Source organism: Triticum dicoccoides, chromosome 1B (genome assembly GCF_002162155.2).
Source record: "Triticum dicoccoides isolate Atlit2015 ecotype Zavitan chromosome 1B, WEW_v2.0, whole genome shotgun sequence".
Lineage (NCBI taxonomy): Eukaryota > Viridiplantae > Streptophyta > Magnoliopsida > Poales > Poaceae > Triticum > Triticum dicoccoides.
In genome coordinates, this window is record NC_041381.1 from 654,932,300 (window position 1) to 654,954,204 (window position 21,905).

The window sequence follows — 21,905 nt, forward strand, 5'->3', positions numbered from 1 at the left end:
CATCACAGTAACCGGGGACTATAGAAAGTCAGTTGAGTGCGCGGAGGCCGGCTCCAAGTTGATCAAGTCCTTGGCATCACGGAGGAGAAGCGCCAGCTCGATCGGCTCCTAGCCTTGTCCCGCGAGCGGCCGGCCATGCCGGTCTCGCCCTCGTGCCCAAGATCGGCCGGCGGAGCGGTCGCCCGGTCACCTAAGGACCTGGCCCCAGCGGCTTCGGTCCCAGCCGGTCTTGGTCGGGGCTCCGCCCCCTCGACAACTACCTCGTCTGCACTGTGCATACTTGCGACAGCGACGTCGTTGGCACGGACCTCTGCTCCTGCATGGGCCAGCTAAGGGTCGGCACCCGCCCCGCGGAGCAGCCTCTGGCATGGCCAATGACGTCTCACAACAGCCGCATGCGAGTTGGCCGATCCAAGCGCGGACGTGGCCTGCCCCTGAAGCCAGGTCCGTCCCAAGCAGGCGCCTCGGTTCCCGCGTGTGTAGCAAGGCCCGTGGGGACCGGCGGACCCGCCCGCGACCCCGGTTGCCGGCGGCGGTCACCGCCTCAATGACCCGGCGCCGGGCCTCGCCGAGCAGGCAAAGTCACCTTGCGCCCCGCCCGGGGGCTACCCCCGCGACCCCATGCCCTTCGGCCAGCGCCGGCTACCGGCGACTCATGCAGCTACACCTCAGCTTGGGGGCCGGCGGGTCAGCCAAGGATGACATTTGGGACGAAGCGGCTGCTCAACCATCACCCGCAAAAAAAGCAGCTGCTCAAGCAGGGGCGAATGTCACTCCTGAAGTTCTTTTTTTTTTTGAGGAACCTGAAGTTGAGATATCTTTTTTTTTCGAGACATCTGAACCTGAACCTGCACAGGACTGAAAGTGCAGCAGCGCAGTTGGGCCTCAGGCCATGTAACAGATCGATCGAGGGCCCAAGTGGGCAGGTGGCACTATGACACTGTAATCGGCATCGATGAGAAGAATTGAGAAACTCCCTCGCCATCGGGTCACCAGTCTGCTCGGCTCCTCCCAGCGATTCCCCGTGGTCCTTGCCGGCGGCGGCTCCTCCCAGCGGTTCCCCGTCGTCCTCGACGGCGGCCGCTAGGTCAGTCCTCTCTCTCTCTCTCTATCTCTCGCTCGCCCAATTTGCCCGGGCCGGCGATCTAGGGTTAGGGTTACCAGCTCGACGCCGCCGCCCCGCCATGATGCAGGTCAGGCTCTGCTGTTTGCCGCCGCCGGCCCCGCGTGCTCGGGCGCTACCTTCGCTCTGTCATGCCGCTGCTTCTCCTTCTCGCCGGCCCGTACCGCTGCTTTTCGTGGCCCTTTGTGTGCTCGTGCTACGGCTGCTTGCTCTGCTCCTGTGTTGTGCAGGGACTGAGCGTCCTATGTCGTTCCTTCTGCCTGCCTGCTAGGACGAGCAGGGGATCGAATTGGCCACATGCCGTTCGCCGGAGCCATCGCCTCCTGCAGCATCCTGTTCCTCTTGCTCGTCCCCTGTGTCGAGGCCACGTCGGGGGGCCTCATGATCGAGCAGATCTTGTCCGACAAGGGGTGCGGTGCCTTCGCCGGCCTCGTCCTATCCTAGGAGCAGAGGAACTGAGGAACATCTAGCACATTAAACACCTTGCAGGGCACTCATGGAGGTGGCCAAATCACCAACTCCATTATTAACTTTCTGAACAATACTGGCTTTCCCATCAGCAAACAGTGGGGGAAACCACACAAGCTACCAAATGCATGCCAACATACGAGTACAGCTGAAAACAATTTCAATTATTCCTCGGGTGCTAATGCTTGCCCGGCAATCAGAAGATGCAGACAGATCGTGGATCGCACATGCTTACTCTGCATAAACCTCTGCTTCAAGTACCTAAGGCAAGCATTAGCGCAACATCTACTCAGCTGATCTGAAGCAACGGATGCTACATTACATTTACAGGTAACTATATCATGACACCCACCAATTCATCTTTGAGATGCAGAACCCAACCAAAACATACTTAAATCAAACTTTTACATTAATAAGAAGTCAAATGTGTGCACAAACATTGCACTTATTACATGAATACAAATGATATTCGATACAGAGGAAAGCCATAAATTAAAATCCAAGCATAGATACAACCATTTATGCCCGTACAGAGTCCCAAGGCACTCATGTAGAGTAAACGGACAAACTTAGTTGTACAGCAGAAAGAAATTAGCATACAAGCAGAACAGATTGCAAGCCACACTAGCACACACAAACCACACTATGGGATCAAAGGAGAAGAGGCCCTTCGAGCATCGAACCTGTTTCTTCCCAGCAGAAAGAGAATCTTGCAGCATCGTCACCATCCTCTTGTTCATCTCCTTTTGCTCAGTCTTAAAGTTTCTGGCCCACAAGTTTAAGGCTAAGCTTGTTTTTATGCTTTTTGATGCCCTCTCTCACCTCATCGGGGACCTGGCCACCGTTGAACTCGAGCTCCTTCAAGCTGGGAAGTTTGTGGATACCGGAGAGGGATGTGAAAGATGACCAGACAATCTTCTCGAGCCTAGGAGCAGATCCGCTGGTGAAGACAATCTTGGTGATGGCCGAGCAGTCAACAACAAGAAGGTTGAGCCATGAGAACTCGTCTTTTAATGTAATCTCGTTCTGTAGTCCACCAAAAGACTTGTCCAAAAGCACCAGAAATCGCAGATTTGGTTTCTTTGCGAGTATTTGTAGAGCGTCTTGCTCTAGCAATGTACCACGAAGAGTCAGCTTGGTTATTTGTGCTGCACTGCCAAATGATGATAGCAACCTGCCACTGAAGCTGTTGTTCAACTCCAACTCTTTGAGTTTTGGAAGCGAGTCAACTCCAGAAATAAAACCTGTGCTGGTGAAAGACAAAACCATCTTCTCGAGCTCAGGGGCTGCTTCATCCTCAAAAGTGATAGTCAAGCCCGAGCCGTCAACAAGAAGGTACTTGAGGCATCTGAATTCACCCTCCTTGAAGCTGAGCATGGGCTCAGTGCTTGTAATATGTTGGAGCCTGACACACCGTAACTTGGGCAGCTTGGCAAGGACTTTTAAATCATCTTGGCTCAGCAGGGTGCTACTAAGAGTTACCTTCGCAAGTTTTTTGTTATCACCTTTCATGAACAATGGATTTAGACTGATTCCCCTGATGCTTAGACTCTCAAGCATCTTGGGTTGGTTTTCTAAGAGCGAGCCAATGCCATCTGGTAACTCTGCACTGGAAGGAGTACCCTCGGATTGTGTGGCTAACAGAACACTAGCAGTGATTGTCAGAGAACGGAGGGACTCATGGAGGTCACTGATTGTCTGAAGCAAATTCCTGAGGTGGCTATCCTTATCATCAATAACCACACCTAGCTTCCTCAGCTGCCATAGCTTTCCAATATCTTTTAAATCATGACTGTGCTTGGCCTGGACATTAGATAGGACCTCCATGTTTACCATTTTGCCGATCCTACGAGGAACCCGGCCACTAGAGCCAAACTTGCTTGCATTCAGATCAATGTGACCAGCAAGCAGACGCTTCAGCTTCAATAGCAGGATATTTGCTGTTGCATGTGGAGGCACATCGGTTTCTCGGATATCCAATACCTCTAACTCACGGAGGTTGTTGATTTCACTAGGCAGCTCGGTAATATCTGTTCTCCTGAGGCTTAGATACTTGAGAAGTAACATCTTGCTGCAGATGTCCTTGAGGTACTGCCGGTTCTTCCCAAAGCACTGACAACCTTCTAGATCGAGCACCTTGAGCAGGGATACTCGAGATGATTCAGAGAGCCCCTGGAAAAATTTATCAATTCTATCAGAGCCACGGAGCTGGAGATCGTTGAAAATGGAGAAGTGGCGAGCCAAGTGATGTGACAGCCGTGTCTCCACGATGTGTTGTTTTCTGGCGATGGTGGTAATGAATCCATGAAAAAGATCACCTACGACACAGCTCTTGACATTTCCTGAAGCACCAACATCAGCAGGTTCAACGAGGCACTGGTCAATGAGTGTGTCAAAACATCGGTTGGCCTGACGCACAGAACTGAGCCAATCTTCATTGGATGTCAGCCCTTCTGCAATCCACCGTCCAATCAAGGTTGACCGCCTGATCTTGTGTCCCATAGAGAAGATAGCTAGGTACAGTAGGCAGGACTTGTATTCTTTAGGCAGATCGTTGTAAGAGAACTTGAACATCACCTTAGTGATGCTGTTGAATGATTTTGGCAAAGCCTGCAAGGTGCTGTGCAGCTTGAGTAACTCCTCATTGCTCCTGTTGGGGTTAGCATACAAAGCATGAGTGAAGATCTTCATGCAGAATTCATGTGACTCACACTCGGACAAGATATCATGAAAAATTTGGGGGTTGTAGTTGTCTTTATTCTTCTGCTGGCTAGTAAGCTGGAGCACTGTATCATGGTAGAGGCCAGCAAGAGAATAGTCTATAGCTATAGGTTCCCGCTGTGGATAGCAATATTCTCTAGCCAGATGGACGTCATTTGTGTTGGTGACCATCATTAAATCGGCACTGCAGTTTAGCAGGCTCAAAGCATTTCTGGTACCCTCCCATGTGGCAATATCCATCAGCTCATCAACTCTGAGGATAAACAGGGGACATTCATAACAATGGCAGTCCGAAATATATTCCAAATTACGCTTAATCTCGTCCACGAGACCTTTGATCTTGAGCTGCTCTTTGAACTCCTGCTTTAATTTCTCCATCATCTGACCGAATTTTTCAGAAACAGTTTCTGGGTTTTGATCCGGAACACTACCAGATTCAGCTGTCCCTTCACTCTTGTCATACTCGCCTTTCTGCAGCTCCTGTAAGGTGCCTTCCTTTGCATTCTGGATCATTGGTTTGATTTGATCCTCACCCAATTCAGCAGTTGTGGTCTTTGTAGCTTGCTTGTCCGCTGTTGTGGTCTTTGTAACTTGCTTGTCCGACCATCTGTCCTGAGCCTGCAGGGGCTTGCTGCTGGAGCAGCCCTTGGAGAACAGCTTCCACAGGATGTGTGCATATTGTGCCTCATCGAGGTGAATCCATGTCGCCTGCTGACTTCCGATTTCCCCTCCTCCTCCTCCGCCCCCCTCTTCCATATGCTCCTTAAGCTTCTTGACGATGATGTTATTGTTGCTGTTGTCCCATTCTGGTAACATTTGCATGTCATTGTTCTTCCCTTGGTCTTGTTGAGACGCAGCAACAGCTGCCTGGAGCAGCAGCTGAAGGAGTACGTCTAGGTGCAGCTGGTGAAACTCACCCTGCAGCTGTGGTAGTTTGTCGCCCCTCTGTAGTCGACCTTGAATATCACTTTTGATTTTGTCAAGCTTTTCATAAATCTTCATCTTTTTGATCTTCTCCTTGACTTTGAGAAGAGCAAGAGCCCTCTTCTTTTCACTGTGAATTTGATTGTAAATTTGGAATCTTCTTACATGAACTTCCAAAGGGTCAAGATACTTCTTCCCCACTCTGCCTTTTGTGCTTTGCCTGAGCTCGCGCAAAATGTAGAAGAGAACTTCCTTGGGTCGTAGCCGCGTAAACTTTGGGTGCACGGCCGGGATGTCAACCAACACAAAGCGATTGTAGCCGTTCTCCACTGGCAAAACCGAGGGATGAGAGTCGAGGTCTGAATCCGACGAAAAAACCAAATATTCTTGTATGAGAGCCAGAAGGTCCTGATAAGTGTTCGGTGCCACAAGGACCACGGACAAAGTCTCGCCGGCATCTGTAGGAGTTCCATCTACCCAATCACGTAGCTTTGCCTTGACGTAGTCATCCAAAGTGCGAGGCTCAATGAAGGCTCTTCGACCACCAGAATGACCGCCGGTTGTCATTGCCCCCATGAGTTGATCGTCACCCTCTTCTTCACCGTCATCGTCCCCAGCAGCATGACCACCTCGCACAGCAGTCCGTGCTGAAGGTGCCGCCCCTGCTAGCCCAGGTGCCGGAGGCGATTGCCCCTCCCCTGACTTGGCCGGGACCTCCACGCCATACCTCAACCTCCGCTCGCCGACGTCGCGCGCCCGCTCCTTTAGCCGCCGCAGCTGCTCGGCTGCGCGGTGCTTAGCGGCCAACTTGTGCAGTAACCAGCTTGCCCACCAGAGGTAGCCTCGGAGTCCGCCTCTGGCACGGTGGATATCGGGGTTCCCCCGGTAGAGGTAGAGGTCGATGCAGTTGTTGCAGTCCTGGGCGAGCAGCCGCACCTGGTTCATCCAGGTGCGCACTTGCTCGTCATGCTCCCCACCAGGAGGTGCCCACCTCGCCAGGTGCGTCAGGAAGCTCTTCATGCTCTCCATCTCTTCCTTGATAAACTGCACATCGTGCCGGACGCCACGCAGTAGTAGTGCCTCGCTGCGGATGACAACCAACAGTGAGCTCACGGCGCCCGCCGCGAGCTCAGCCATGGCTTCCCCTCCTTTCGCCGGCCAGGGTGCGTGGGTGGTGGTTTCTAGTTGAATTGGTCTAGCTGGGGGAGCAGGCTAACTGAGCTGGGTGGTGGCGACGATGCACCCATTCTTCTGCACATGTTCTCTTGCGCCATGCACTAATTTAATTATCTTGACTTGACGAAAGGTGCAGTGCAGAAAATGGTTTCCCACACCTAACTGGACGTCCCCTCACTATCCTGTACACACATCTTGGATCCAATGGCTGATGCAAATTGTTTGCACATACAACCTGGCAACATGAAACTGATGGCAAAGAAGATGCTTAGAGAAGAAGATCAAGGTCAAGGAAGAGTTTGTAGGAAGCTAGAATCTGAACTTTGTTTGTTATTCATGATTTTGATTCTATTTTTTTGGAAATTTATTCATGTTTATGATTTAGGATGTTGACCATTTCTTGATCAGAAAGACATATACAAAATGTTACTTCAGGTTGATTCATGGACCCATATGGGGTCAAATATATCCATGGAGTGTAGTTCTTGAACCAAAAATTCTGTGATCTGGTACAATGTTCGTGTTGCTAGTTGGAATATATGACCCAAAGTTCATGTTGCTAATTTTCTGACTTGGATAAAGTGCTAAATTTTGAAGACAATTATGTGATCTGATACAATGGGAAAGGAGATACAGGTTTTCTCAATGTTGCACATGGTTCAATTCATATACAAAATGAAGGTGTCTCATAAGAAAATTAACGTGTGCATGGATCTGAATTAGGAAGAAATTTGCTTCGTAGTACATGGGATACGAACCAAAAAGATTTCTTTGCTCTTCGTAAAAGACGTTTGTGTATGGATTGGAAACATGTGTACATACTTGAGAATCACTGAGTTTGAGGCAGACTTTATCAAACTGGCAGGGGCTTCAAGACGAGAACTGTACAGAACAAAGGGGCTTTGCTGTAAAAGGATTGCACCAATCTCGATGAAATGAATGGCGTGGATAGGTCCTGGACGTCCAGTTGTAAACAAAGAAGGAAGACTTCCGAAGAGAGCAGGTAACATGTAATGATGCTGGACAATTTGTTAATTTGGCTTTGAGTTGGACTTTTTGTCATGATGTTGGGAGGCTAGCTGTCCACACGATGCTCATCAATTTTTTCTTTTGAGACGGAACATTGTAGCGTGTCCAGTGAAAAATTGATTTTGGTGAAAATCTGAAAACTTGTGTCTTGCTCTGTTGGATCTACAAGGAACGGCATCCACTCGAAGGTGAAGGTCCCACCAACAACCCATCATCCCTTGTAAAAAAAAAGAAGGAAGACTTCCGAAGAGAGCAGGTAACATGTCATGATGCCCGGCAATTTCTTAATTTGGCTTTGTCTGAGACTGTTTACTTGAGTTGGGAGGCTAGCTGTCAACACGATGCCCATCAATTTTCTTATTTTTGAAACCTGCTCTTCCAATTTGTTAATTTGGAGTTTAGCTGTCCACACATGCTCATCAAATTTCTTATTTTTGGAACTTGGCCTTCCAATTTGTTAACTGGGATGTGCTTCAGTACGCCCCATAAAAATGTTTACAAATATTGATGCAAATCAGTGGTGGAGATTAGAAGATACCTTTTCATTAGAAAATGTAGTTTAATCTGTTTTACCAAATTAAACCGCCAAGGAAAACTTAAAACTGGTGGGGCATTAATTATTGCAACACTGAATTTGCATAGCCCATTTGAAATTCACGAAAAACCAAGGTAACTGGTGACCAGGCTGTATAGGAGTAACTGTAATTAATGGCGATTAGGAAGCGTGGACCCGCATGTTGCTGTGGGGATTCCGCTGTAATCATGTATGCGCCGGCTGTGGGCAGCTTGCACAACCACTATTTGCAGGGAAGGAGATCCATGAGTGTCATGGTTAGTCAAGTGCCGGTAAGCTACCGAGGCAACAGGATCCAAAATGGGGGACGAGGGCGCTTGTAGAACTGGGAAAGATGGTTTGACGGAGCAGCTAGTTCACTATTGCAAGTCCCATCAGTCTCAAAGGAAATCCTTTTCAGGATGAGCCCAATGAATAGTAAATAGAGATAGGTATGGATTTGGATCGGGGTCTCCCTGTATAATTGAGCCTAAACATCCAATTATAGCCAACTAATATGTGGCTTATATCAATTAGCATCGATGATGAACGCAAGTGTTCGTACCTTAAGTTTTATAAGGTGGGTTTCATTGAGTACTTATGAATATGTTGGGATCTTTTATTTGACTGAATAAACTACCAGCCCCCCCATTGGTCTTAAAAATACTGGCAGTTGGTAATATGAAAGCAGCGTTTCATATTTATTCAATGTTGTTTTTGAAATAATATCTACTCAATTTGCCAATTATCTACTCAATTATGCAAGGATTGTCTCTGTTTGTCATGACTCGCGAGCCACTGTAATGGCTGATCGATCCCTCAATTAGTTTAAACCTTCCTGAAGGTGAGCTGTATGTCTACCTAAATAATTAAGCAAGTGTCATCGATTGTTTAATCGGACAGGGACGGACTGTGATAAGTACATTTAGAAATAAGTACCAAGACCTATTCACACCAGATGACACCTCACGCGATGCTGAGTGCAATGGAGTATTAATATTGATTAGTAATATGAGAACCAAAATAAAAATGTACTCCCTGCACTCACAAATATAAGTTCTGGATATTTCAATATGAACTACATATGGACTGAAATGAGTGAACACACACACTAAAATGTGACTATATCCATCCGAGTCACAAAAAAGTTAGAACATCTTATATTTGTGAACGGAGGGAGTATATGTTTATGCTATTTGATTATCGTATAGTTGTGAAAATACTATTGAATATAAATGGGATAATAGAATGGAAAGTCTCTCCTATAGACGGTTGCATATTGTGGCTTTTTCCTATACATGGTTGCATGTTAATGTGACACATTTGTATGTCGAGAGAAATATGTTAATGTGGATCACAAATTAAATTATATAGGATTATCTCGACTTGACCTGACCAACGGTGTTGTCAAGGGTGTTCACACCCTGTGAGTAGTTATTTATCTCAAGGTTAACATTATTTTGTGCCAAGTTTTGTCAGTTTCGATTTCCATGTGCACATCTTCCTTCATTGTTTCAGCACTCAACTCTGCTTTACATATTAGCGTTAGATGGACGAAGTAGGTTAGCATTATAAATATTTGAATCGAACATGCATGCCACCATGCATAAAGTTGGTTGAGCAATGTACATTGTGTCTGTTTCCTCATCATCTCTGGCATTAGCATGTTAAATGCCCTTCTTAATATTTCTCTTATCCTCTTGAGGGTCACGAACTGAACCTTTTAGTTTTCTCTTACAACATGACACATACAGCGGGAAACTTTGATGATGAGTACTTGAAGGGGACTGAAGAATCAAATAAGTTTCATCAGGAATATAAAATGCCTAGAATGAAGCATATGTAAAATTTTGATTCACCAATGTAATCTTCAGTTTCATTTTGCGCCTCCACTGGATGTGAGAACTTCCGTTTAACCAGACCTGTTTTTGGCAATGATATTCTGCAGGATGAAGGTTTGGATGTTATTGGTGAAGGGCTCGCAACTCTGAAAAACATGGCATCGGATATGAATGAGGTTGCGTCTTGTACTTTCTTTCTAGTTATGCGATGATTATGTGTACTGTACTAAATTGTTGTGATCATCAGGAATTGGATAGGCATATTCTTGATCAGGCAAGTTCCCTTGATGGATGAAATGGATGACAAGGTCAGTTCTCTGGCCACCGTCATTTTTGATATTTCTTCTGACAGTTGTCTCAACAATGCTTAATGTCTGATAAAACGATAAATGCAGGTGGATAGAGCCAATGCAGATCTGAAGAATATACCAACGTGAGGCTAAAACAGACTATTCTTCAGGTTAAAGCTTAAGAGTCCTTTTACAGTACATCAAATTATTCCGAGCCTTTTATTTTTGTGATTAAATGGCCCAGATACGACAATACTGCACATGAATTCTTGTAGTATATTTGGGCGTCAAGGGCACTTTGGGCAGTTCTTAATCAACTTTTCATGTACTGGACGGCATAGTAATTACCCTGTTAGCACTCGACAAGAGCGTCAGTTCACAGCACTTGCTTGTCACTAATTCAGTAATTCTTCCAAGGTATGTCAATGTACTAGTATCAGAAAATAACTAGGGACATCTAAGTTTGCTGCTCCCCTAGTGTGATAGCAGAAAGAAAAACAAATCATCTATGCGCTGGTGTGGTGGGAGAGACAGTGTTAGCCCTGTCCCTATGGATGCAGCTGGCAGCGAACCACCGTGTGCCGTGGAGCCGACGAACGGTTTAGTCCAGGAGAGGGCGCTCACATAGCTGTGTGCCTTCTCTTGCGCCAAGGACATATAATTACCTTGACTTAACGGGCGGCGTGGGCATGTGCACACTGTCATTAACATTGGCTGGTTGCATTTGCTCTGAACAGTCTCAAGGTAACCCATCATCCATTGTAAAAAAGGAAGGAAGACGTCTGAAGAGAGCAGGTAACATGTCATGATGCCAGGCAAATTTATCTTTTTGGAGGACGGCAATTTGTTAATTTGGCTTTATCTGACTTGTTTTTTTAGAGAGAGAGAGAGCGTTGACTGGGACTTGGGAGTTGGGAGGCTAGCTGTCCACACGATGCTCATCAATTTTCTTGTTTTTGAAACCTGCTCTTCCAATTTGTTAATTTGGAAGTTAGCTGTCCACATGATGCTCATCAATGTTCTTATTTTTGAAACTTGCCCTTCCAATTAGTTAACTGGGATGTGCTTCGGTGTGCCCCATTAAACTGAACCTTTTGGTCCCCTCTTACCACATGACACATACAGATGGAAACTTTGATGACGAGTAATTTAAGGGGACTGAAGAATCAAATAAGTTTCAACAGGAATATGAGATTTGTAGAATGAAGCAGGTAAAAGTTTTGATTCACCAATTTAATTTTCGGTTTCATTTTGCGCCTCGAGTGGATGTGAGACCTTCCGACTAACCAGACGTTCATTTTGCAATGATATTCTGCAGGATGAAGGGTTGGATGTTTTTGTGAAGGGCTGGCAACTCTGAAGAACATGGCATCGGATATAAACGGGGCTGTCTCCTGTGCTTCTTTTCTAGTTATGCGTTGATTATGCGTATCGCACTTAATTGCTGTGATCACCAGGAATTGGATAGGCAAGGTTGGTACTCTGGCAACCATCATTTTTTTGTTCTTTCTTCTGACAGTTGTCTCAACAATGCTTGATGCATGTCTGATAAAACGATAAATGAAGGTGGATAGAGCCAATGCAGATCTGAAGAATATACCAACGTGAGGCTAAAACAGACTATTCTTCAGGTAAAAACTTGAGTCCTTTTACAGTACATCAAATTATTCTGAGCCGTTTATTTTTGTGATTCAATGGCCCAGATATGACAATACTGCACATGAACTCTTGTAGTATATATTATTATTTAGGCATCAGGGTCACTTTGGGCAGTTCTTAATCAACTTTTCATGTACTGGACGGCATAGTAATTACCCCGTTAGCACTCGACAAGAACGTCAGTTCACAGCACTTGTCACTAATTCAGTAATTCTTCCAAGGTATGTCAATGTACCAGTATCAGAAAATAACCAGGGACATCTAAGTTTGCTGCTCCCCTAGTGTGATAGCAGAAAGAAAAACAAATCACCTATGCGCTGGTGTGGTGAGAGAGACAGCTTCAGCCCTGTCCCTATGGATGTAGCTGGCAGTGAACCACCGTGTGCCGTGGAGCCGATGAGCACTTGAGGCCTGATGGGATCTCAAGTGCTGCACCACCAGCAATCTTGCGTGGATGATGACCTCCATCATCGGGGGGAGCACAAGCACGTTGAGAGAGGTCTCCACCCGCAATGCCGGAGGCTGCGCAAGGTCTCCACGTCCATACGCTGCTCGTGGAGGATAAACTGCATAGGCATTTTGTTGATTTTATTTGAAAATTTCTTTATAATGAAAGGTCGGAGAATCGAATTTTCACAGAATGAGTCACTTGCTGTACGTCTCACAGAATGATGTCCCTACGCGTCTCAAAGGGCTGAGACACTTTTCTGTTGTCTAGTAGTTGATGTACAAATAGGGGTAACTGGGTTGTCATCAGATTGGATCTATCCAGAATATATTTCTAGTCATGCTAGTTCAGTTCAGTTCATCATGCTAGTTCAGCTGCTCGTACTGCCTCCAAATCACTGGTTGTACGTGCACAGAGTGGCTTAACTGCCGATTGATTTATTTTTATTAAATAAGTTTCTTTCAGACACTATGTCGTTCAGGTTTGATTTTAATCTGTAGCATAATGTCATTACGGTCAGATGTCTTTTTTCTCCTACTAGGTAGCAGGTGCTATTTGATTGTATCTGCCAACTATCATTGCTCTCTGTATTGCGGTGATATTGTAATGTAATAAAACTAAGGTTTGAACTGTGTACTGGATTTCATGTATGAGTAGGATGCACTGGGAATTTCTGTGACTTCAATGATACAACCGTGACAATGAATACACAGATGCAAGACGAGTGACAAATTTTACATTTATGAAATTTATTTCGATGATTTGACTGATAGCAAGTCACATGATGAGCATTTTGACATGTTTGACGATGATGAGTATGGCTGCCTGCTCGTCACACAATTTCAGTCCAGGGGTAGTATAGACATTTCAATATACAAAAATCTTACATGCTGCAACTGGACAACAAATTCTCAGGGATTCTTTTTTTTTAGAACGAAGGCTCGCGGAGAGCCCGGCTTTGAATTAACAAAGCCATCAACCGGCCAGGAAATACAAACACACACAAACCCCCAGGACCAAACGATACAAGGGGACACTCTAGGAGGCTTACAACTCAAGGGTCGCACAAGCTCAAAAAGAATACAGGAAAACAAAGCTCGAAGCTTGTCCTAGCCGAAGACTACAGCCAGACAACCATCTAGGGGTGAGGCACACACGAGCACGACGATGACCTGCTTGCAACAAAGTGTGGTAAGTGAGCCCGACCAAAGCCCAAGTAGAAAGACAGCACACAACCGCCGTCTCTCTCGCCGCAGAGGAACCCTTCCCTCTCGCTATGGCTCACAAGGCGCCGTACCCGGCGGACTTGAGAGACGCTCACCCTAGAGCAGTGGACGTGTCAGCTTCGAGACCTAGAGCAGCCGCAACACATCACCACTTGAACATTCGAGCACTCCGCGACTGCCGCATCGCCACAACCTAGAACGCCTGAGAGCTGTAGGAAAACCACCAGGTGCAGCTACTGAAGAAAGGCAGCAGAGGCATCAAGAAAACCGCCAGGCCACCGAGGAGCATTGCCAGGCAGCCGACAGGGACGCCTACAGCCATGCCGAACCTCGTGACACCGCCGTCGCCGGACCACCCAAGCCACCCAAGCTCCGGCCTTTGAACCCCTCACCTGAACGCAACCCTCCCCAGGCGGCGCCCCCAAGGAAGACACGACGCACAGCGCGCCGTCGCCGCCCAATCCAAGCCGGATTTTAGGCTTTCACCCGGGAGGAGGAACAAGGATGGAAAGGGGAAGGGCCTCTGCAGCACCTCCAAGGAGGAGACGGCGTCGGGGACGTCACTGCTGCCAGGCCGGCCAAGCCGGCCAACGGTTTCCCGCGGCCCAAAACCAGACCACCGGTCACCCACCCACATCATACCGGCGCTCGGAGGGAGGCTGGCGAGAAGCGGCGGGGACGAGGAAGACAGGGGAAAGGAGCCACCCTCAGATCTGACGAGGAGGGGAAGACCTCCGCGCCGCCGCCGCCACCCGCCGTCGTCTCACCACCCGTGTGGTCGAGGCCGCCGGCCAGAGCACACCCGCGAACGACGCCGGCCGAGAAGGCGCCGCCGCCTCGCCAAGAAGGGCCGCCGCCCCAGATCCGAGGTCCTCCTCGAGGAAAGGAGCGACCGAGGCCTCGCCGCCACCATCACGGGCGGCCGCGCGAGCGGATCCGACGGCTTTCTCAGGTGGCGGTGAGGGAGGGAGGGTGAGGGAGCGGCGGCGCGACGGGGAAACCCTACTCGCCGCCCGAGTCGCCCGAAGCGGACGACATCGGATTCTGCACACAACCAATTCCCAGGGCAGTTTCTCATAATTCGCTTGTGCAGAATCTGCAGTTGAAAGAAATGGGCAATAGTGCCTCGCCACTCTACATCTCCTCAATATAACAGGGTGCCCTCGCTTCATTGGTCCACCACGTTGCTTTATGAACTGATTAAACGGCCCGTGGGAGGTGACGAAACCGAGTCTTTGTGGCACTTCAGCCGGGATCATCCCCAAGTCCGCCAGATGCCGATGTCGTCGTCTTCACCCAACGTGATTGAAGAAAAGGACGGAGCGTCACTTCAAGCTGCCATCCGCACACCAGACTCCAAGATATCCGCATACTTGCACTAGCCTACGCTGTTGCCCGAGAGAAGCCATAACCTAACATCGTCAATACCAAAGTCCGACGACACACGAGGGCCACATGCTTCCCGGCGCTGCCGATTGAAACATCACATGGGTGGAATTGCAAGATCAGAAAACGCCAAGCGGTGGTTAATTACGTACACGTAACGGCTAGCTCAAGGACGAGTTTGTCCAGGATAAGGCCGATCGAGGTACGTGAAAGTGTACTGTTGTTGTTTGATCTAACAGAGCATGGTACTGTTGTTGCTGTGTACTGAACATAATGAAATTGTGCGTTTGGTGAGTGGCACTTGGCAGTGGCGTATTTGGCATAGCGACGGCTCTAGGCCTAGTTTGTTTCAAAGGATTTTTATGGAACAAACATAGGAAGAAGGATTCCACTGGAAAATTTTCTACATATGCATTCGGTTTGTACAGAACGCGTACAGAAATTTCGTAGGAATATAATTTATTTCCTGTGTTTTTGTAGTAAATTGTACATCATTTCAAAACATATTTTCTGCATAGGAATGGAACAAACAAAATCTCTTAGCAGACGAAACTTTCTCCTGGGCGAAGGCCAGGGCAAATGGCCTAGCTAGTTTACTGCCAAGATAAACCCTTAGTGCCTGGGGCTGAGTAACCATCTGTGTGCATGTCGTGGGACGTTACCCCTGTAGCCTAATTCTGTTTATCTTTCTACCTATCAATTTGCGTATTCACGCACACAAAAAAACCCTTAAGATAACAAGTGCCATCTTATCAAGTTCCTGTACTATTCATAGGAATCCTTTGTTTTTATTTCCTCCAAACCCAAGAAGCCCTTAAGAGTTTCTCCCTGTCAAACAGGAAGATGTGGAGTGGAACAACAAGACCAAAAGACATCAAGCGGCGTCGGGCCATGGTTAATTACGTGTACGTGCTAGCTTACGGATAAGTTAGTCAAGGATAAGGCCGATCGAGGTGACACGTCCTTTGTACTGTTGTTGTCTATCTGATCGAGCATGGTACTTTTTGCGAAAGAAAAAAAATAAGGCCGTGATGCCGTGCGCGTTAATACCAGACTATCTACGTTGCGACGTTTGACGAAATTGCTCGCAGGCTGCGCACGCGGACAAACAATTCTGTTGCTACCACACTATATATAGGCACGCATCCACCCATTTGTTACTCCAAGTAAGTACCCTTGCGAGAGCAAACGTTAATTCATCTTGGGGGAGATGACGACTCCTCGTGGCCTGCTCCAAGCAGATGCCTTGTCCGACCAGGTGGCTTCCGCACGGCTAGACTCTGTTCAAGAACATGGGTATGAAAAGAAGAATGGTTAAAGTAAGATGTTCTGCATGATCTGCATTATTTACAGGTTGTTTACTGATGCATTAATTCTATTTAGGGCTAGTAAGGAGCATGCCATGCTGGCACCGTTCACAGCGGGGTGGCAGACCGCAAACTCACCTCCTTTGGTTATTGAGAGATCAGAGGTTTATTTTATGCGCACATGTGACATTGCTTTGGTTTATTTCTCTTTGAACATGATCTCTCAGTTCGTAAACAGATGATGTTCTAGATATAGACCTTGTTTCCAACATACAACTTTAACATTTCCCTTTTACGTGACTGTCATCAATCCTCGTTTTTTTATCTTCAGTAAAAAATACTAAGGAACACCGCTATAATCATAGGTAAATGGTTTCCTAAAAGACCTTCAAGGGAAAAGTCAGTAGAGATAATAGACGGACAAGCGAGTGGTGTTTCGTTTGAGTGGAGCTATAAAAAAATTTGTATGTGTGTGTGTGTGTGTGTGTGTGTGTGTGTGTGTGTGTGTGTGAAAAAGTTAGCACGCTATAGCATTCTAAGAAATGTTTCGCTAAATAAATCAGTATACAATGTCTCGCTAATAGCATATTTTAAGGGTCACGCTATTTTGTCATAGCATGCTATTTTTTCATTTATATATATACAGGGTTGTTATGTTTACGATGCCAACGGGAAAAAGTATCTGGATGCCCTTGCAGGATTGTTCTCTACAGCTTTAGGTATGTGCATGCTTTCGAATGCGCATTTAATTCTTTTATAAACAACCAGAGCACCAATGGTTTTTCCCGTTCAGTTTAGCCCCGCATCAAAAATTGATGATTGGGGAGAACAATATATAAGGTGGGGCCTCCCTCACCCACTAGGCTAATCTTTTGGGTTGACGAAATAGTGGCTTGATTGCAAACTTGGCTTGTTTCATATAGTACCACTCATGCTATTTTGCAGGTGGTAGTGAGCCTCGATTAGTCAAAGCTGCAACTGAGCAATTAAACAAGTTGCCCTTCTACCATTCCTTTTGGAACCGTACAACCAGACCTTCTTTGGTACATATATTGTGCATATTTCATCAATCCTTGGTTCATTTGCATACTCATTCTCCCAAAATATCAATACAAGATAGAATGCTAGAAGTGGCTGACTTAGTTCTGCTGCAAACATGAAACATCGGTGATTCTAGCCTCTGCTGCTACTTGCAGGATCTAGCGAACGAACTTATTAACATGTTTACCGCCAGGGAAATGGGGAAAGTGTTCTTTACCAGCAGTGGTTCAGAAGCAAATGACTCTCAGGTAAGCTTGCTAAAGTACCAACCAATCATGGAGTTTACACTAGGAAAAGTTATATCAGTTAAAAGCAATGCCCGTAGTCTGAAACTTTCAAAGTTCAAATTTGAATGTGTGAAAAAAATGAATTATTTAGAAACATGGTAGAAATGGTCTAGGTTTTAAAATATCACTGCATATCTAATGATCTAGGTTTGAATGAGGGTTGCTTGGTTTATTAGTTGTACTTTTGCAGGAATGTCACTACATATCTATTTTTCCTTCAATATGTTTATGTCCTTTTTATAGCTGTACTGGAAGCAAGAGACGTAATAAATATAGAGATCTTGAATGTTGTATTTTGTTTATTTCTTTGATTTATTACTATTATAATGTTGATTTTCTTATATATTCAATTCTTTTGCAGGTCAAGCTTGTATGGTATTATAACAATGCGCTGGGGAGGCCAGGCAAGAAGAAAATCATTGCGAGATCACAATCGTAAGCTACATATTGTTTACCACTTGTGTTCCTCACACCAAGAGTGTAGTTTTTCTGCTTTCATGTTTTTCCCATTTAGTCCCTTCATGTTACATATATATGGTGATTTCTGTTAATTGACCCTCTCTAAATAACAATTTTCATAGGCATCAAAGAAGTACACCCCACCTGGTCATAATGATATTCTTGAGATGATATTGGTTATAATATCATGCTTAATAACATTTATGATATTCTCTAAATAAAATTTATGATATTGGTTTTTAATATCATGCTTAATGTCTATTGTAGATATCATGGCACAACATTCATATCAACAAGTCTATCTGGGTGGGTATTGTCTTATTGAAAAATCAGCTTGAGATAAAATATATCCAAAACTCAAAATTTTCACTGATTCCTTCTCCATGTTTAGTCTTCCTTTGTTGCACCAGGACTTCGATCTGCCAGGACATTTTGTTCTGCACACAGACTGTCCTCATTACTGGCGTTTCCATCTTCCTGGTACACCTAAAAAATATTCTTTATGATTGACCCAATGCACTTTTCTGATGAAACATTTTTTGTGGGGCGACAGGTGAGACAGAAGAAGAATTCGCAACTAGACTTGCCATTAGTTTAGAGAATCTTATCCTCAAAGAAGGGGCCGAAACGGTAGACCTCCGTTGATGGGCCTCAAAGCTTATAATTAATGGCAAACTTTACTAATCTAATCTATTCCCCCTTAGATCGCTGCCTTCATAGCTGAACCTGTGATTGGTGCTGGTGGTGTCATCATTCCTCCAAAGACATATTTTGAGAAGGTGGATTTGCATGTTATAAGTTAAAGTTGTATTTTCCAATTAGAAACCCATCTAAATTCATTTACTTAATGTCACCCTGAAATTATACAAAGCTAAGATTATCCATATGTGGAACTTTTGATAGTTGCCCACTCAGAAAATTGTGGGCTTCACTACATTGTAGGGGTTCCACAAAACTGTTGATGTTTCATAGAGTTGCTAGCGCTAGTGTTTTACTATTCACCCAACATCAAAATTGAATTATGCATGTTCAGTATGTGCTATTTTGTTGCCTGTCAACAGATTCAAACAGTGGTTAAGAGGCATGACATCCTTTTCATAGCAGATGAGGTATGTTTACATTGTTTCTTACCGAATTAGACATTATATGGTGAAAAACAATAATAATATTATTGGGCAAAAGGTGTGAACTTAATTACCACCATCCATTCCAGGTTATTATTGGGTTTGGAAGGTTGGGAACTATGTTTGGATCTGATTTTTATAACATCAAGCCAGATCTTGTCTCCTTGGCAAAGGTGAGTTCTCTAGTACCAAACTACCATTAACAATTAACATTTATTATCTAATTCAAGATGACTCGTGTTAATTCACCATGATAGGCTCTTTCTTGTGCCTATCTCCCCATTGGAGCAATACTTGTTAGTCCAGAAATAGCAGATGTGATTGGTGCTCATAGCAATAAACTTGGTAAGTTAAATGACATTATATTAACTCATCATGTTGTTTGTATATAGTCTCTAAAAATGAAGTAATGTTGAGATCTTGCCTTTTGTGAAGGTACATTTGCTCATGGCTTTACATACTCTGGCCATCCTGTTTCATGTGCTGTGGCTTTAGAGGCACTGAAAATTTACCGATACACTCACTTTTCTATTCTCGAAGCCACTATAGAGACATATATAGGTTTAATTTCTTTACGATGAATGTTTCACAAAATTGCTGGTATTAGGGAAAGGGATATTCCTGGTCATGTAACACATGTTGCTCAAAGGTTCCAGGAGGGAATCGAGGCGTTTGCAGCTGAAAGTCCAATTGTTGGGGAGGTATTCATCTCTATGTTCAGATTTTCCAAACATTTCTAAATATCTCCTGGTCTCTCGTACCATAGGCATGAATTTATCTTTCTTATTTAAACATGTAAATATCATGGTTTATCTGGCGTGCTCTTGTATGCAGACACGTGGTGTAGGATTGCTCATAGCAACTGAGTTCACCAACAACAAATCACCATATGATCTATTCCCCGTTGAGTGGGGTAAGTAATAGTAGTGACTAGCTACAAGATCATATTTAGTCATTTATCAACTTATCTCCAATTTGGCCGATTTTGGATTTTTGACCCTTTTGTGAAAGTTTAGCGAGATCTGACCCTGGTTTGAAAGTTTTTCGAGATCTGATCCTTTTTGTACTGCCAGGGTCAATGGCGGTAGGGTATAATAGCCTACCACCGGGGCCCTTGGCGGTAGGGATGCACGCCCTATCGTAAATTTTTTTCTAAGTATCAAATATAGTGCAGGTACTCACCTACCGCCGGGCACCTCGGCGTTAGGGGTACACAGGCTACCGCCAGTCTAATTTGCGGTAGGGCAGCCCTGCGATGACGTGGATAAGTTGCCCACCTCCAGGGTCCTTGGAGGTAGGCTGTTATACCCTATCGCCATCCACCCTGGCGGTAGAAAAAAGGGTCAGATCTTGAAAAACTTTCAAACCAGGGTTAGATCTCGCTAAACTTTCGCAAAAGGATCAAAACACCAAAATTGGCCCTCCAATGTTGCCTGGAACTTTAACACAATGACAACTAAGAATGTATGTCCTTAGAGTAGGAAATATGTTATGTGTATTACCCTTAAGGTTTAGCCTATACTCTCTCTGTCTTATATTTGTTTACAAAATGTCTTATATTTGTTTATGAAGTACATGCTAACTATTTAAACAGAAGTTTTAGATTCCGAGCTATTAAAACCTAACCATGTTCTTAAAAAAAGTTGTGGAGTGCAGATTTTGAACCAGGGTAACTCCTCAGGTTGCCTTTAATTTCCATGGGAAGGAAGTAATAAAGAGAATAACTTATGTTCCCTCATCCAAAATCTAGTGCCTTATGTTAGTGGGATCGACTGAGCATTATTGTTTAATTGATTTTAATTCAATTGACTGTTGCACAAAACATTATTGCACTTTTATTTGGTCATGTCTAACAAGTCCCATTTGGATTTATTTATTTTTTAAATTTGAGTTTATCATTAAAGGCTTTTCTGAATTTGTGAATTCATATGTTCTCCTTTTGTTCTTACATTCATATTTATCTTGTGGTGTGGGCACATGCTCACACAATGTATAGGTCAATAGTATATCGATGGTGGTGTACCAAATCCAATGTAGACTTTTTATTGTCCTTATTTATTTCGAATATGAGTCAGATTTAGCCCCTATATTTGAGGGTGAGAAGAAGCTTTTCATTCATCTTGACGCACATGAATAAAAGTTGTAATGATTGGGGCCCTCATCTAACCATGGACCTCTTGTTAGTTTTGGTCGGTTATGGTATACCCTCACATAGTAAGTTATAATATTTTTGCATGGCATTTTCAGGAATTGGTGAAATCTTTGGAGCGGAGTGTAAGGAACTTGGTATGATGGTTAAGGTTCTTGGAAACATGATAGTGATGTCCCCACCACTGATAATAACCCATGAAGAAATTGATAAAGTAAGAATTAAATTCACATCATAGGAGCCTCTATGTATCTCTTTTATGGTCATAGATGAAAGCATAGTTGATATGTCATGACTCATGATATTGAAACTGCTTTTCAGCTGGTGAGCATATATGGAGAAGCTCTGAAAGCCACAGAGGAAAGAGTAGCAGAGCTAAAATCCAAGAAGAATTAGTTAACATATGTAATGTATGATAATGGTGGCAAAGTTAAAGCAGAGATATTGGTTCCTGCATGGAATAAATCACTAGTTGTTCTTAATAATATGTTAAGATATTTATCTTATTGTGCCAAATGACAATCATAATATATTTCCATTAAAGTGTACATATTATTTGTTCCTTCATGAAGGAATGTATGTTTTCATAAAGGATAATCATAATCTTTTCATAAAAGTGCACATAGTATGTCAACATTTGGACAAATACTTGTTGGGCGTGGTGTCCGCCTTGGACGACAACTGCAGGGGCGGA

General features: G+C 44.8%; 2 protein-coding genes and 1 long non-coding RNA gene across 3 annotated transcripts; 2 read left to right on the top strand and 1 right to left on the bottom strand.

Annotated features, from left to right (window-relative positions):
* The first annotated feature begins 983 nt into the window (after positions 1–983).
* LOC119349428 lies at positions 984–12,812 on the top strand. The gene is made up of 10 exons (XR_005169417.1): positions 984–1,087; positions 1,354–1,921; positions 7,278–7,415; positions 7,611–7,697; positions 9,749–9,857; positions 9,943–10,011; positions 10,083–10,143; positions 10,231–11,336; positions 11,444–11,598; positions 11,692–12,812. It is a non-coding gene; the product is annotated as an uncharacterized LOC119349428 (long non-coding RNA).
* LOC119349427 (disease resistance protein PIK6-NP-like) lies at positions 2,188–7,269 on the bottom strand. The gene has a single exon (XM_037617463.1). The coding sequence runs from the start codon at positions 6,371–6,373 to the stop codon at positions 2,348–2,350; it is 4,026 nt and encodes a 1,341-aa protein (XP_037473360.1). The 5' UTR covers positions 6,374–7,269; the 3' UTR covers positions 2,188–2,347.
* A 3,242-nt stretch (positions 12,813–16,054) lies between the features above and the next one.
* Positions 16,055–21,607, top strand: LOC119311273 (probable gamma-aminobutyrate transaminase 4). The gene is made up of 18 exons (XM_037586919.1): positions 16,055–16,140; positions 16,228–16,315; positions 16,798–16,870; positions 17,097–17,194; positions 17,348–17,440; positions 17,841–17,914; positions 18,206–18,244; positions 18,330–18,418; positions 18,492–18,568; positions 18,643–18,717; positions 19,000–19,047; positions 19,152–19,235; positions 19,320–19,407; positions 19,498–19,573; positions 19,667–19,763; positions 19,897–19,975; positions 21,310–21,425; positions 21,533–21,607. The coding sequence occupies exons 1-18, from the start codon at positions 16,055–16,057 to the stop codon at positions 21,605–21,607; spliced, it is 1,455 nt and encodes a 484-aa protein (XP_037442816.1).
* The last annotated feature ends 298 nt before the right edge of the window (positions 21,608–21,905 follow it).

Bases quoted from the DNA above. Each gene is read 5' to 3' on its own strand.
- LOC119349427 (XM_037617463.1), bottom strand. From the start codon at position 6,373: ATGGCTGAGCTCGCGGCGGGCGCCGTGAGCTCACTGTTGGTTGTCATC.
- LOC119311273 (XM_037586919.1), top strand. From the start codon at position 16,055: ATGACGACTCCTCGTGGCCTGCTCCAAGCAGATGCCTTGTCCGACCAG. The intron at 16,316-16,797 runs GTTTATTTTATG...ATATATATACAG, and splicing joins TGGTTATTGAGAGATCAGAG to GGTTGTTATGTTTACGATGC. The intron at 21,426-21,532 runs GTAAGAATTAAA...ACTGCTTTTCAG, and splicing joins CCCATGAAGAAATTGATAAA to CTGGTGAGCATATATGGAGA.